The 15,854-nt window shown below is 41.0% G+C and overlaps 1 protein-coding gene across 2 annotated transcripts in view; it reads right to left on the reverse strand.

Moving 5' to 3' along the window:
- The window catches only part of ADAMTS2 (ADAM metallopeptidase with thrombospondin type 1 motif 2), a 189,751-nt gene that overhangs the window by 39,915 nt on the left and 133,982 nt on the right, over positions 1-15,854 (reverse strand). For both annotated transcript variants that reach the window (XM_075056671.1, XM_075056670.1), the window contains exon 5: positions 9,502-9,585. In XM_075056671.1, coding sequence (XP_074912772.1) covers positions 9,502-9,585 — 84 coding nt within the window. The remainder of the gene's footprint in view (positions 1-9,501; positions 9,586-15,854) is intronic.

The raw sequence follows: 15,854 nt of genomic DNA on the forward strand, positions 1-15,854 counted from the left end.
AATATAGTTCATGTTTAAATACAGATGTATTTGATGTGTCCTCTAATTGAGTGCATGATGGAGTACAGAGTATTGACTACATGAAAAATAAAATCCTCAAAGGGTTGTGGAAGAACAACTGGAGTTGATAAATGAAAAGTCTGCCAAACTGAGGTCTGATTTTGGCAAAAGTGGGATATTACAATTCTGCAAATGTTCAGAAAAACAAATTAATAAACCAAATAGAGGCACAGTTTGGATTCTGATACCACTGTGGAATGAAAAAGTTGTAATATAATCCCACGCTGGATCATACTGCTTGCAGCCATAATTCCCTTGGGAATTGAACTAATAACCATATTTAAATGGTGGGACAGTTGTGGTGCCTTTATTGCATCTTCGTATATTTGTAAGAACAGACTTAAACAAACTTTGAGTGACTATTACAGGGTAAAATCCCAGCTCTTCAAGCAAAAATCCTATTCAGTTAAGTAAGGTTTGACCATTGTTGAGGTCCTTAATAACATCCATCAGTGATAAAACAAAAACAAACAAGCACACAAACAAAAACCCTATCTGTCATCTGCACCTTGTTCTCATTTCTCCAAAGCTTCACAATCCCTTCAAGGAGCTCAGTGAGAAATCTTACTGCAAGATTCAAAAAGCAAAGAATGCTGTAAAATGAAGTTGAGAAATCTCAAGTCACGTGGATCGTTTGCTAATAGTTCTTTGTCTCATAATGATCTTCTTCTGCGCATTCTACCAAATGAAAATCATCACATCTTATAAGATGCATCAATCAGAAAACAAACAAAAACCACACACTATCAACATGTACTTTGTTTAAGGGTATCTGAATATTTGCAAAGAAATCTCTGCATGATCAGCAGACAAGCATAGAATATAAAAAAGTCAGTAATTTCCAAATAACCACTGTTTTATAGCTTTCCTCTGTCATATGCCACCTCCTCCCTGCCCGCTAAACTGAAACCTTGCCAGTGGACTCCAGCACAAAAGCAAAAGATTGGTCTCTGAATGAACCAGCACAGCAGCTTGCAGCACTTTTCTGATGAACGTCTGGTCTGCCAGAGACCAGATCAGTCTGCCGCAGCACACCCAGCAGCTCCCACGGTTCAGGCACCGCGTTGGCATGTGGCATGAATCGACAACTTTTTTCACTGTATAGTTAAGTCCACTCTGAGAGCTAAACCACTGGTTCAGTCCAAGAGCATCTCAGTGCTTATCTATCAAAACAGTGATTTTAGAGTTTGTCTTCAAGCAAATGAAAGGAGGACCAGCTGGTCAATGTGGAGCATTGTGGAGTTCTTTGCATCCAACACAAGGGGGAAAATGAAGAAAATCCCTTTGGCGTAAGAGGGGAAACTGAGAACACACAAGTCTATAAAACACATCTCAGCTGATGACCTGACTTCTTTGGCAATGACACAATTTTAACATCAGAAGTGTGGCACCTGTAAAATTGAGCCTTACTGCTCTTTAAGTTGAGAAACAAGGCATCCAGTAGGAAGTCAATTATTTTAAGTGTCCAAGTGCTACAGATATAAGTAGCAAGTTGAGGTCCTGTGTCAGTGAGGAGGACTTTCAAAGAGTAAGAGGAAAAACTCAGTCTACCTGCTGAGTACTCAAAGTCCACCAAGCACTCAAATCATCTGACCACTAATCCCTTGTCTTTCTTCACTGTAATGCAGCAGCCTGAAAAAAGAAGCCCACTTGATTCCTAGCAAATTTTCACCCAAATTCCCACTTTCTGCAATTTGTCAAGGACTTCCAAATCAGAAAATACTCCAACAGTACTAACAGCAAATACTGCATGGCCAGGGAACCGCTGATCTGGGGTCCAAGTCAACCTCACGGTGCTATGCAATTGCACTGGTTCACACCAAAGAACCACGTAAGCCATGGTCCTCTCCTGACAGTAGGCAATGGGATGCCCAGGGAAAGGAATTAGAGGAGCGCAACTATAGCATAGTACTTTCCTCCAAATAACCTCCTAGGCACCAGTCGTGTTCGGATCAGAGATTTCCTGAGCCAGACAGGTCTTTATATTGCATTTTTATTCACTTTTCTGGCTGCCTCACCTTTACAGACAAATGCTGCTGTCCTGCAAGAAAGAAGCTTAGGAAATCATGGGACCAGGCACAGCTTGTTACTAGGCAGGGCAGATGTAATATGTTTTGGAAGGATGTTGTCCAAAAATCTACTCTTGTTGAGATATCAGATAACACTTGATAATATTTTCTGTTGGAAGTCAATGGGGAGCTTTCATCAGACTCAGAAAAGCACAGCCCCTCATTAAATGGACAAAGTGAAAGGAGAAAGAGGAAGAGATGAACTGTAAGTAAAGGTAAAATCCCTTTGTCAGAGTGCAAACAGAGAAAGTTGGGGGGCTAGCAGGCTGCGTCTGGAGAAGAGGTGTAGGTGTTACTGTTGGCCAGCAAAGGCCCCACACTGCCAGGAACATGCAGGTCCTGCAGCTGGCTGGGAGTTCAGACCTGGCTGGGAAGGACCTCTTTCCAAACAGGACAGCAGGCCTGTGGAGAGCATTACTCAGCTGATCAGCAGGAAAACTGCCAATGGAAAGAGAAACTTTCCTTCTCACAGCAAGAAAAGCAAAAAATCTGTGGCCATTTCGGAGAACTGCTGATGGAAACAGATGGAGATGTTGGGCAAGAAGTGGAAAGGCTTCAGCTGGGAGAACATCCCCTATGCGACGAGACACCACAGAGGGTTACGAGGACAGTTTGCCCTAGAGAATCAGCCGAGATCCTTGCTCTAGGAAGCTCAACATCTACTAATGGCTTCCATTTTCCTTCTTTTTTGATTCTGCCTTCATTTCTTTTCTAGTCCCTTCCTTCTTAGATGGAAGCAGCAGAAAAAAATAAACAACACCAGAAGACAACTGAGTTGCAACTACCATTCACACAAAAAGGCAAAGCAGGGCAGTAAGAAATGGTTCAGAGTCATTACTACATAGATCCAGATGCCTTTGAGCCTTCTTTGCTACCTGTCTTGTCTTTTGGGAAGTTATCAGTGTGATCTTCAGTTCTCTGTTATGAAGACACTGAAGAACAAGTCATTTATGAAGCTGACTGGAAGGTCCTTCAAATACTGGTGGAGATTGTTTGGAAAGTAAGAAATATGTCAATTTTCTTTTTCTTTAACAATTTCAAATACAAAGTTATCCTAGAAGAAAACTGCAAGTTTAGTCTATATTCTAGCCAAACTTTTCAAGAACATTCACGTTGCCAGTACCTGTGAAAGACACACTGGTATCACACATAGAATGGCAGCTTTCCTTAATTAACCGTCTTATTTATCTGCCATTTGGCATAACTGGGTACAATTTTGCAATGGTGTTGATGAGCAGGTACTTGATGATATGAACATTAAAAATTTAGGCTGGTCAGAAGCTTGCTGGAAAAGGACCTTTCCTAACTCATCCATTAGGTGGTGCTCCAAGAGTGCCAACGGAGAAGGCATTGCTGCTCTTCAGTAGCTCCAGAAGGAGCAGAAATATGCTTAACTTGATAGGCTTCAAACTATGGTAGCAAAAGTTGGACCACAGCAGTGCACACATTCGGGAAACAATTTAACATATGACTCTCCCTTCTTGAATGTGTAAAGTCTCTGCAAAACACACTGTTTACATTGCTTCTACTTGGCACTTCTATTGTTCATTGTATATTGGATTAGATCTTCTATATTATTCTCTCATCCTGAACAAGACAAGCAAAAAATAAATAAATACAATTATTGAGTGTCCATGGTAACTAAACTAAGAAAAATAGCTCATTCAGCGAATTGTCATTTTGCATTCAAAGGATTTGGAAAGCTTTCTTATGGCAGCAGTTTGTAAACATTTTTCAGTCTCTAATTCTGTATAAACGTAAGCAGCTCAGGAATACAAAGTAGTGTTTATGCTATCAGCCACCTCTACACTCTCCAAGGTCCCAACAAAACACACTGGGAAATTATAAGCTATGAGTCTAATATATAAATAAGGCAATTTAACAATTTACCCAGATAAAAAAACAAGAGGGACAGTATCTCCTCTCATCTTTTCATATGAAAACAGTGCAAAAACATGAACAGCAGACAAAATGCTATATAATATGTAGGTTCTGGCCTCACGCCTCAGCCTGTGCAAAACTGGTTACTGGAGATGGCCAAAAGCTGGCGTCAAGCACTCCATCTTCAGACACATTTGTATAGCACATTGCAAGATCAGGGCTTGATTCCTGCTGATTCTTTCTGGTCTTCTGTATCTACTAATGTCAGTGGAAAACTAAGATACTCAACTCACATTAGTGACCTTCTAATAGAAGGAGAGGCTGGAGAAGGGGATCTCATCAATGTATATAAATACCTATTGGGAGGGAAGTAAAGACGACTGAGCCAGAGTCTTCTCAGTGGTATCCACAGAAAGTACAAGAGGCAATGGGCACAAACTGGAATATAAGAAATTCCATTTAAATGCAAGAAAAAAACCTGTAAAAGTGTTACTGTAGTTTTACTGTAAGAGTGGCCAAACATTGGGAAAGGTTGCCCAGAGAGGTTGTGGAGTCTGTGTCTTTGGAAATATTCAAAACCCAGCTGGACAAGGTCCCAAGCCACCTGCTCTAGGTGACCTTGCTTTGAGCAGGGGGGGTGGATTAGATGATGCCTGGAGGTCCCTTCCAAGCACAGCTATTTTGTGACCCTAATGTACAGCTAACAACCTCCTCGCATTGTCAGGCACAACTACTCTCAGCCTGAGTCTTTGCATCTTCCCAGGACAAGCAGAGATAACGTGAGCACTCATCCCTTTCCCTCCAAACGTGGTCAACAGCAAAATGCTAAGGACGAACACCAGATTTAAGGGATAAACCTGGCATGTCCTTCCATCTCAGCTGTGTCACCTGTGCCACGCTCTGGGAAACAGAGAAAAGAACCTGGCTCAGACCAAACCACTGCTTTCCATCCTGGCTGAACTGAGAACATCTTCCCTGCTTGCATCAAGCTTAGACATGAAAAGGTCAGATGGCAGAGATAAAGAGAGCACCATTTTATGAAAAGATCGAAGGTAAAATCTTGTCCCAAACAAAGGCAGCAGGTGCTTTACTAATATCTCAGGCGCACACAACTGAAAAATCCTTCTCAGTTGAACAGTGCTGTCCTGTGAGATTGTAGGCATTCACCCCATACTACCTTCTTCCTGAACTGCCATCTTAAAGCCATTTGGGATTTCTTCCCTCCCCTAATCTTCTTCAAAGGCTCTCTGCTTTGGCGGTCAGGTTCCTCTTTCAATTTGACCAAGTTAACACATGGCCAGATTACAACCACTTGTTCTGGGACCAACTTCGGTTTAAAGCTAACATGGGTTTTCTCTCCCTACTGGTTGCCATCCCAGATGCAGACAGAGCAGACACAGCATCCCTCAGCCTATCCCACCCTGTTCCAGTCTGAATGTGGGTGACTCGAGCCGTGCATGTTGCTCCAAAGGAGAGTTCAGAGGTGTCCTGCACTGCCACGTTCACATTTCCCAAGCAATAACCCTCACAAATCCTCAGGTGGCTGCATTTATTGAAACCCCTGCAGTTCCTGCAAAAGTTTTTGGGTTTTTTTCATTAGTAACTTAGTTTTAATTACACCCATCCCAGCTAACGTGTGTGCTTTTCTCTGCCGCTGTGCGAGGGCAGCTCATCTGCACACAAAGTCACCATTGTTGATGGACAGAGCGTGGGGCTGGAGCCAGGAATTTATGAGGTCTTATCCCCAGCCTGCCAGTGGCCTTCCGTGTGGCCTTGGAAAATAACACTTAACGTCTTTGTTTTTTTAGCTGTAAAATGGGAATAATAATTTTTATTCATCCACCTCAAAGAGGTGATGAGAGGATTTTATGCAGTGCTCAGGATTTAAATGTTTCCAAACAAATTTTATAATAACCAGTCAGGGTTTTTAAAACCATTCTCAGCTCATCTCTTGCCACCTCCTCTGCACTTGGTGATAGTGGTTGCTTTGCTTATTCCTCTGAGTATTCTAGAACTAGCTGGATTACAGAGCCGTTACAACCAAAATAGGTCTAAATGGAATAATTTGCCCAAACATCGAATTATATTCATCTCAAATGTATCCGCAGTTTCCAAAATTTGGAAGCAATCTTCCTACTACTGAAGTCAAAAAGGCAGAAGCGAGCCAGCTCATCTTTTTCCCATTTGAAGAAAAATGCACCGCACGTACCCTGTTTACTTATTTGCAGTATCCCATCACAACAAAAAAAGCCTGTGACTTTGGGACTCAATGTAAAGGAAATGCAGAGAAATGCATGGCAGCTTTCGAAGCCACCGCAAATATGGACCAGCCTTTGCAGGATACATTTTCCTGTCCTATTGATGGAATTGGTAAATGAGTGGGCAGCAGCCAGGCGCAGTCGAAGCCTTCATATCAGCCCCTCTGGTATGTCAGATAGCGTTGTTCATTTGTTTGAAGTACTAAGAGAAAAGTGGGGAGTCAGGAATGGTCTGGTAGCTTCGGCACACCTATCCCAGTCACAGCACAGCCACGCGCTGCCCTCTCCTCCAACACCACCCAGCCAGCATCCAAGCCTGGGGCTCCCTGGCACGTCTCAACCTGCCATACCCTCAGTCTAAGTCCAGAGGTGATAACTTACACAAAGGGTTAATTCAGTAAAACCGTGTCAGATCTTTTGAATTTGCCCCTGAAGTAATTTCAACGTGGGATCACCAAGGAACATCTTCCATTTTTTTCATCTTACCACGGCAATTAATGCAATTACTGAAATTATTGAAACTTTTGAATGTACAGTTGCCTGTGTTTGAAAATATTAAAAAATAAGTACATTTCAAGGAGTGGAGTACCTTCAAGCAAGAACTGAAAAGCTGGTTGCTATGCAACTCAAGTATTGTCCATATTATTCTTATCAACAGATGACATATTGTATAAAATAATATAATCCTCTTTAAAAAAATCCCACAATACAGTAGAAGGTTGTTCAGGGGTGGAAAACTGGCAATAGCTCAGAGTGCTGTCATAAACCTGACGTTGATGGTACATACTTCATCAACTATAATGTAGTTATTATGATTATTTAAATGGCACCCTTGATAATATATATAAATTGTCTACAGTGAAGCAAATGAATCTGAAGATATCAGCTACACGCTTTCAAAAGAAATGCTTACTCAAACAAGACTGGGATAATATTTTCATATTGTGAAGCCAAAGAGGCTGCTTCATTCATGCACTGCCTTAACTTGTACATGCGCCCTTCCTTTTATTATGTACTTGGAATACATATTCCTAAAAATTGCTAGTGCTGGTGTGTGGCACAGTAAAATATTGAAGGCTTTGTTCTAATTCCTCAGAACAGGTTCAGATAGTAAGAACTATACACCTTTTCTCTCTGCTTTTCCACTGCTAAATAATCCCAACCCTCTGAAGAGAAACCTCCTCACCTTCTACTCCCTGGTACTAGTCCTGTGATCAGGAGCTTTAAAAACACGAACATAAAAAAAATGTATTCTTATACAGCCAGGGCATGCTGGCCCCCACACCATCAGGTGGAGGAGCTCTGAAATGATACCTTTTACATTCATTTTACTTTTTTCAGAAAGCCATAAATTCCCTTTCATGTAAATAAGAATCAGATACAGAAATGCAAGAAAAATTATCTTCATGGTTATTTCAGGCAAGCTTGTGATACTAGAATTATTCCATTTTATGCCCTGCTGAAACCAGCAGGATAACTCAGGAGCTAAAAGATCGTCCACTGCAGATTACAGATCTAGAATCCAGAAGCAGACTATCCACAAGCAGATTACATAGTGCTACATGCAATGGCTATTTTTGTGATGTGGCCAAAGACCCACCACGAAGTGGTTTCCGTGCTCCACTCCACTCTCTAAAGAAGATTAATATGAAATCGATAACTTTCAAATTATCAATGGACAATGCTTTATTCTTCACAAGAAAATAAAGATTCTTAAGGTAAAATTAGGTCTACTGTAGCTATTGTCTGCCATCAGAAAAATGGCAGAAGTTATCAGAGTTCAGACTGGTGCGGATCTATAGGGCTAAAGATGGACAAGCATAACAATTATGAAATACTTATGAAATAAGGACGGCAAAGAAGTGACTAGCCCATGTGCTAATTCTGCTGGTGTCTACCACTACTGCAATATCAGATTTTTATGAGAATTATTAGTCAATCTGCAATCCTCAAATTGCTGTCATTACAGCAATCACAAGGATATTTCATTTATTTTGTAATTTAATGTTAACTACACGCATCATGAACTTTTGATTACAAAATGGCATATGTGACCTTTTTTACCTTTTATTTTAGGACACACATCTGATTAAGCTTATCCAAAACACATAACTACATCATCATCTACATCACTGCAGGAAGAGCAGAGATGGATCAGTGCATTTAGTTCTCAGATGGGGAAGCTTCAACAGAACAATTTATCCCAAATCCACGTAACAGGTCTCCAGCAGAGTCCAGACTAAAACTCAGAGCTTCCTCATTTGCACCAGGGAGGAGGGTAAACTGGTGAATGTCAGTGGAGCTTCACCACTGACGCCATCTGTGCTGGCTTTTCACTGATAGCATTTCAGCAACTTGCATGAACATACACAGAGTCTTCCAGAGGCCAGGTTTATTACATGAACATGCAAATACCAGCAACTCCAGTCACAGAAAGGTACATTAGATTTTAACACTCTGCTTTGAGCAGCTGGGCACGCTGCTGTAGTAGAGAGCACTAAGATCACGTGTCCTTAACCAAAGCATTTATCAACATACTCGAAACGCCCTGTTCCTGTTTCTATGGAATTTGATGTTGATTTGGCAAAAATAGGACATAGGTACTGAACGGTTCAATACTTTGAAACCATTTAGCATTTCATTCCTCTTTATACGAATTTGCCTGTAGAGTAACCCCTTCCATAGAAACAGTGAGAGAAAGAACACTTGGTATTCTTAATTACAGATCTGATCTACAGAGCTCTTGCCTTCTGGCCCTTATCCCACGGAACTTGCACTTAACTTTAAGCACTTGTGTTGTCCCACAAATGTTAAGCACAAGTTTAAATGAGTTCTTGGAATGAGGCCGTCGCCCTCAGCATCTTGCAGAACTGATCTTGTGTTTATTGTTACTTACATAGTTCTACCACAACACCTCATGTTTTCTTTAGGAGCCAAAATGTTCACTACGTTTCATGGATTATTCCAAACAAACGTGGAAAGATAGACTGCCAGAGCTATGCAGCAACTTAAAATGACACAGCGAAAACCCAGAAGAAACTGAAATTATTTGAAACGTGAAGTTCAAGTGATAAACATATATAAACATAAAAGTTCTTTATATTCATAGACTGGTAAGGACAATGTATGAATTAAAATACAAACCCCATGCATGTCACCAGTAACTACATTGTTCATAAAAGAATGAAGTTCAGAGACATTGATATCCTCCATTTAAATTAACCTTTACTTACCTTGCCATAGCTCAGCAGGATTATCCTCACCAAGACAACGTTAATGTGAGCACCCAGGGACTCATCATGATAAATTTCATTAACCTGCAAAAGAGTTCAGCACTTTAACCACAGTACTGGCAACAAGGAACTATGAAAGCAGTGATACAGCAGTACTTTTTATGCACTGTCATTAAGCCAAAGATCACTTTGTGATCATATATAAAACGGGGAAAATTCCATCAATGCAAGAGGGAATGCTTTCTCTTCTGAACTCTGTTGTAGCCTCCCAACAGGCCATAATTCAGGAAATCATTTAAAATCAGCACATCGTCAGAGATTTCATATTAACAGGTATTTAAGTGCCAGCCTAAACAGACTTACACATGTCATGGTGCACCTATACGATGCAGCGGAGCTGATCTAACAGCTACTGTGGCTAAGAAGGAAGATTCCCAGCTCCTCCCTACCTCATCCCAGCTGTGTATGCCCGCTGGAGCCCAGAAATCCAAGCAAAATCCTGAACAGCTCTCTGCTGGGCAAAACCATGCATGGGGAAGGGGACAAGTGAGCAGAGGGACAGGACCTCTCGCCTGAGAGCCATTTGCTGGATCGGCTCCTCTGCACCCCGTAACTCTTCCACCTGGGACCCATCACATCACACTCTGACAAGAGGATATACCTCCCTCAAAAAGCACGGTTGGCCACATGGGCTGGCTTTATTGTGTGTCAAAACTAATCAATGTTAAACTTTGCAAGCTGAACAAAAGCTACAAAATGCCAGCAAATTAAAAACTGTCTTTTTTTTAATACTAGAGCTACATAGCTGAACATGCACAGGGGGAAATCACCCTAGGAACACTGAAAAGAAAACTGTAAATATTTAGAGTAGAGAATGAAATGTGGATGTATAAAGATTACTTAGGAAACACTGCCACAAGCAAGCTAGGTAAATATTAACTGTTAGAGAGGCTGATTTAGGTATTCAGTGATGAAGACTGCATGAGGCTCAGCCAAATGGCAGGGGTTTCACTTTATAAACTACAAGAGGCAGATGAGATTCCCTGCAAGGCAAGTGTCTTTCCTAAAACCTCCTTCCCTTGGTAAAGGTTGCACCAAACTGGACTGCTTTGCTGGCTGGACCTAAATTTCATTTATTCCTGCAAAATAGATTCATTACTACAAGCTAGTAAGTACCTTTCAGAAAACCTTTCATTAGCAACATAGTAAATAATGTCCTGTTTCTTCAATCAGCCCTAGTTTTAATAGCCCTTCTTTTATCTCTTTAAGCATCATTAAAACTAAATACATCAGTGTAGGTTTTGCTAAGCAATCCCCATTCACATTTTAAACTGAATTTTAATTCATTTTATCTGTATATTTGCATATAAGAGCCTAGTTTTATGCCTGTAAAAGTCCAAGTTTTCAAAAGTCCTGAGCGTCCTGCGCTGATGGTTTGGAGACCACGCGGCTGAACGGCGGCTCCAGGAGCAGACTCGCACCCTGCAGGGCATCTGCCCGGGCACCCGCAGAACGTGCTGTGGGATGCCCGAGATCCAGGCTCGTTACCGGTTGATGAGCAGATCCTTGGCTGGAAGATGGTGGGTGAGGAGCCTGTGACTATGACTGGCTTCAGGGGCCACTATTTTCATTGCGGTGTAGAAGTGGCTGATCTGTTCAGATCTGCTTTGTAAAAAATACCTCTGGAAATTAGATCATTTATTTACTTGTCTAAATAAGACTTTAGAAGACTAACTTTATTTTTAAAAATCTTTTGCATTTACTTTGAGGACCATTACTGAACACAGATTATAAAGAGGCAAGACATAAACATGCATTTTGCTTTACAAAAATTCTTTCACTCAGGAAAAAGACCCTTGCATGTTGTCAAGGGATGCAAGGATATTAATTTGCCTCACTCTTTGTGTAGCGGGAAGAGAGCACATGCATTAAGGATATGAGGCTGAAATAAGCTGTAAATTACCTATACATGAAATGAGTACTGAACAAAAACTCCTGTGTATAGAGGACAGTAAACACAGCATGTAAATAAGTATTTAATTAGTTCATAAAGCATAATCCAAATTGCTGCACACCGCTCCCTCATTAACTTCCAGAATTTAACCTAAGCCTCTTTTAACAATAGTTGAGTAACAGAACAACCCTATCGCTGTTGCGTGCCAAAAAGAATCTTGGCTTGAAAACGTTGATGGAACAGAATTGAAACACTGTTTGACTGTTCATGCAAATGACATCTAACAAACAAACTGTGAATGAACAGAAAAGCGCAAGCACTGTAAAAAGCTGCTCAGTTCTCCTGGGATACTGGATTTTCTGCAAGACAGTGGGTCAATTCAAAGCTCTGGGTCTTGGTTTCATTAATAAGGATGAGTTCAACCCCTCTTCACACAGCAGCTGAATTGAACCCTCTGCGCCTTTCTCTAAGCTAAACTATGGCTTTACTAGTAGTGTCTCACTGCACATAGATAACACGCTGAAATAGATGCTTTTTCTTTTTTCAGCATTGCCTAAATTGCAACTATTTGTTTCAGGAAGTTATTAAAGATAACGAGATCCAAGCGATTAAATGTTGTGTTCTCAAACATTCATGAAAAGTGCACACATCAAAAGGTCGTCCACAATCCCTAGCTCAGATTCTCCAAATTTCCACCTGTTATTTCAATGGGAAAGCGGAGTTAAGCTAATGCAGTTCATTGTATAGGGCGCAAAATGACCAACCAACCTGTGGAATCAGAAAGCTCCAGGCTCTCATCCAAAACAACTGCTGAAATGTTTGTTTCAAAGCAGAGATAATCAGACAATGGCTATATATGTTCAGATGTCTGTGTAATAAATACACACAGGTGTGAAAACAATCACATTACTGCATCTCCACATACTTCTGTAGGACATCCTGGTTCATATCAACACAAGAAAAATCAGGCAATCTCCTGCTGTTCGTAGATCAGTAAGTCTAAAATTATGCTGCTGCACAGGAAAAGAAAGTACACAGAGACCAGCCCAAAATCACAGCTCCTGAACTGAAGGCAGTGAATGCGCTAAATCTTGTTAGATGTCCTACAGTGATTCATCATTTATAGAGGGTGATGAAGAAAGCTGGGTAAATCTCAAGGAATTCAAAGCATGGTGGAATACTGTAAAGAGACTTTCATCAGGCTATTGTACTTCCCAAACTATTTCGGGATAATTTTGGTTTATTATTCTGGGATATTTCAGTCAAAGCAAAACATGCATTTCTATTTAAAGCTTCTGTTTAGAAATCAGGCTGGCACAGATTGGTGCAACATAAGAAAAACAAAGACTTTATTTTTTTCTTCTGTCCCTCTCTGCTTATTTTATAATTCTTCTGCCCTGAGTGAGTTTCAAGTCAGCACAGTAAGCAAGTAGAATACATCAAAAAACCCAACTAAAGACAAGGTAAGCGTCTGTAAGATGCATCATGCTATGTAAAAGAAGCACTGTGAAGTTTTTATTATTGAGCAAAGCGGGGCCCAATCCTAAAAGGGAATTTTAAAAACTGCTGTAACACAGCCTGCAGTTTTGCTAGTCTTGGTGCAGAGCAGGTTACCTGCTGATATAGCTGGCAGGACTTTTAGGGAAAGCCAGGTGGTTCCCTGAATCTCTAATTAAACCAATGCGCAATAGGAGAAAGAATAATCTGCATATTTTGGCAAGTCATCGGCAAACTCATTCATGCAGTTTGAAGGAGTTCCCAGCCTTGCAAAGTTTGTTAGTATCTGCTATGCAAAAGACAGCCCACTTCATCACAACACGGCTCTGTCCTGCTGAACCATAAATCATCGCAGCCGAGTTCATCCCGAGGCGCACCCTCTGCGGCTCCGCGCATTGCACCGTACGGTTGGGTAAGCACCGCTTCCTCGGGCTCCCTGAGCACACACCCCTGACGGACATCTGAGAGTTTCAACCTCTGGCTACCATCAACCTCAAACAGATCTGACCCAGCTCCAGCTGCCATCAGAGGGCTCGTCTAACCATTTGGAGAGGGCACAATACAAGATGCAGTTTATGCATCTGGCTTGTCAGCCACCACAAATTGCTGTTCCGTCCAACCCGATGAGACTGCTCTTTGATCACCAAAAATCTTTACGTAACTACTGTTGCAGAAACTACCGATGGCTACATGCTCTGGGGCAGAGCGGGGACCATGAGTGGATCTCTGCCAGAGTGATAGCAGAGGAGCTGGAGAGCATCAGCGCCTTCCCCATGGGATGGCAGAGCTCCTGGCAAGCCATTGTTTGAGCCCAGCCCGAGATGCAGCTCATTCATCAGATCATAATTATCTGCAGCAAAGCCTCGGTGCCTGGTGGGCATCCAGTGATTGTCTATTTCTGTAAGAAACGGCTGTTTTGAATTACAGAATAGGAACCAGAAATGTCATGGTGTATACTGAGCACAAACTTCTGTAATCTGACCCTCCCAAAAGCATTCCCCTCTCACTTTATTTTTCTGTGTTCCCACTTCAAACACCACTATCCTCTTCAATTTTCATCACCTCCTTTATGCTTTTGAAGATCCCAAACTAACATTTCTAACATTCCCAAAGCTTCATCTTAATCCCACAGGAATAACATTACATCAATTCCTCGGGTGGATAAACTATGGTCATATAGAAAGTCATCAGGCAAAATCCAGGGCTCCCAGTCTCCCTTTCTAGTCCTTACAAGGCATTTCCTCATTTCCTCCGAGAGGAACTCTTTTTTTCTGAAATGTTTGTTGAGTGGCACAAGGAAAAGAGAATAATGAAACCACACAACACACATGAAACTTAAAGGTCAAACTGTGATCTCAGATTTGGAAAGCATCTATCGTTCTGCTCAAAACCACAGGCAACAGGCAGTTCTAGAAGAGCTTGGCAATGTACATTGCGAAACGGAGATAAGAATCTGGCATTTTGTATGCAAATACGAGTCCGAGTCCTGATTTACCTTCCCTGGTGTGAGAGTCAGTAGATGTTACCAAGTCCAAGTTAGCTGCTTCTGATCAAAATGAAAAACATTTCCCAGAGCAGATGTGTTGGCAAGGCACTAGGTAGCTTCGTGTTACGGGTCTCTATCTCATCTTCAACTGTAACATTGTCTTTAGAAAGGTCATATATTTTGTTTTCTGACTTAATGACTGATTTATTTTTCTTAGTTCCTCCCTCAGGCTCTTGGAACTCCTCATTCTTGCCCACAAACCACTGCTCTGAGAAGTTTCTCTGAGCACTGTAATTTACCTTTGCACCAAAAGACTCAGTATTTGTTTGAATTACTGTCTCAAGATCACTTTAATAAAATCAACTATAGTATCATAAAATAATTAAGCAGATTCATTTATTATATTACTACAAGGGATAGGGCTGTGGTGTCAATGCAATAAATATGGTGACCTCTTAAAATCTAAGTGGTTTGGTTAAGAAAAGCATCCAAAATTTGAAAGCTGATACTAATTATCCATACTCCATCACACAAACCACACTGTCACAACTCAAAAGTCCCTGACTGCAACCTTTACAGCTAAAGTTCATGTCGGTATTTGGAGTAAAGGAAAAAATCTATCTTTTAATAGGAACTACCCTCTGCCTCAAGGATGGTACCAAACCCTGTGTGATGCTCTGTGCTGTATGCAACAGGGCAGCAAGGCACCTTCCAGTTAATAATAATGAGCAATACTCACCTAATTGACACTGGAAATAATACCCCTGTGAAAATGAATAAAACCTGTAGAAGTTCAGAGGAGGTACTTCATGCAGGACCTCCTGAATGCCCAATCCCAAGTACAAGTTCCACTGTAGTGTGGCAATCAAGATAATGAACAAAAATAATCTCCTGAGACCTCATCAGAAACTGTTCTTCTCCGTAGTCACAGCTACTGGTTTATAATGAACAGTCTAAACGTGGAGTTAACTCACATACATATACTTGAGTTTTCAAACAATTTATAATTCCACTATTGACAGCTGAAGTCTCTCAGATGAATAGAGCTGGACTTGCATTTGTTATTTGTGGAACTTCTTAGAGTTAGTTCAGATCTGAAGTGCACATATTGAAATAAACTGATTTGAAATAATGAGCATTGGTGCTTATAAATTATTTAATTTTTAAAAATCCAGCCAATTCTATATTACTGAAATATCCTTCCTGTCTAAAAAATTGCTTTTTAGTTTAAAAAGGATGATCCTGAATACAGGGTGCACCATTATTTCGAAGTATTCAATCATCACTTTCTTTTTAACAGCTTGAATTAGGCATGCTTTCAGGTTTTCAACCAACTGCCAGTTAGAAACCGACGGCATTTCTGCCCTTTCCTCTCATTAGGGACTTGCTGTTCTGTACCTGCAAATCTTCATTCCT

The sequence above is a fragment of the Buteo buteo genome, chromosome 24 (assembly GCF_964188355.1).
Source record: "Buteo buteo chromosome 24, bButBut1.hap1.1, whole genome shotgun sequence".
Taxonomy (NCBI): Eukaryota; Metazoa; Chordata; class Aves; order Accipitriformes; family Accipitridae; genus Buteo; species Buteo buteo.